The 1,090-nt window shown below is 55.4% G+C and overlaps 1 protein-coding gene across 1 annotated transcript in view; it reads left to right on the top strand.

Annotated features, from left to right (window-relative positions):
* INSL3 (insulin-like 3 (Leydig cell)) overlaps positions 1-1,090 on the top strand; it is a 1,817-nt gene that overhangs the window by 464 nt on the left and 263 nt on the right. The window contains exon 2 of the mRNA XM_010845646.1: positions 705-1,087. Coding sequence (XP_010843948.1) covers positions 705-910 — 206 coding nt within the window. The 3' untranslated portion in view covers positions 911-1,087. The remainder of the gene's footprint in view (positions 1-704; positions 1,088-1,090) is intronic.

The following is a 1,090-nucleotide window of genomic DNA, read 5'->3' as shown; positions in this document are numbered from 1 at the left end:
GAGTCTGTGGGGAGGAGCCCCTGCCTGGCAAGGGAATCAGTGCGAAGCTAGGTAGAATCTTAACAAGTGCAAGGTTAGATCCAAGCCTATCTTTACTTACAACTTCAATATTTTGATCTTCAGGAATTTTACGTTAATTTTACTAGTAAAATATTCAGTTATAATAGGAGTGATCTTGACTGTTGAGTGTTCCTGGCGCCCCCTTAAATTGCTCACTCTGGGTCAGCGCCTAGCTCTCTTCACCCCACCCGACCTTGGGGCAGAGGCTATTATGCACAACGTCTGTCACAGGCGTCCTATGCGTGTGAGTCTGCATGACCCGGGTCCAGATGGGTGTGCCGAGATGCACGCGGTGGGGTCGGGGAACTGGGAGGGGCTACGAGGGCGAGTGGCTGTGTCCGGTGTGTACATACATGCACGTGTCACATGTCACCCTTACTGTCTTCTGCTCTGTGAAGCCTCTATGCCTTCTTACCATAGGTGGCATGTGGGAGTGTGCACAGCTGGGGACTTGAGTGTGGGCCTGGGTCGAGAGTGGACATGTCTGGATGGGGTGATTCAGTCTGGGCCTGGTATAGAGTAGGCACTTAATAAATGCTTACTTTGTATTTGTGTGCATGATGCATGTCTGGCTGCCATGCAGACAGTGTGGGTGGGGTCCTCTGGGGTTCCTCCCTCTATGCTGAATTCTTCCCTGTTCCTAGGTGAGCTCCTACGGTGGCTGGAAGGACAACATCTCCTCCATGGGCTGATGGCCAGTGGGGACCCCGTGCTGGTACTGGCCCCACAGCCCCTGCCCCAGGCTTCTCGCCATCACCACCACCGCCGAGCAACTGCCATCAACCCTGCCCGCCACTGCTGCCTCAGCGGCTGCACCCGGCAAGACCTGCTGACCCTCTGTCCCCACTGAATCCTCCTGGGGCGTGGCCTTGGGGGAGCCTGAGACCCACAGAAGTCCAGTTTGGTGAACTCCTGATGCCACACAGCACCATGAAACCCCACATCTAGGGGGATGTTGTTGATTACCTCCTAGGACAAGGTGCTCACCACCTCACCCAGGCCACCTGTCCTCTGGGGGATCAACTAGGGA

Source organism: Bison bison, unplaced genomic scaffold (assembly GCF_000754665.1).
Source record: "Bison bison bison isolate TAMUID 2011002044 unplaced genomic scaffold, Bison_UMD1.0 scf7180017864221, whole genome shotgun sequence".
Lineage (NCBI taxonomy): Eukaryota > Metazoa > Chordata > Mammalia > Artiodactyla > Bovidae > Bison > Bison bison.
Note: the sequence above shows the minus strand (reverse complement) of the source record. Positions and strands in the feature narration are given on the sequence as shown.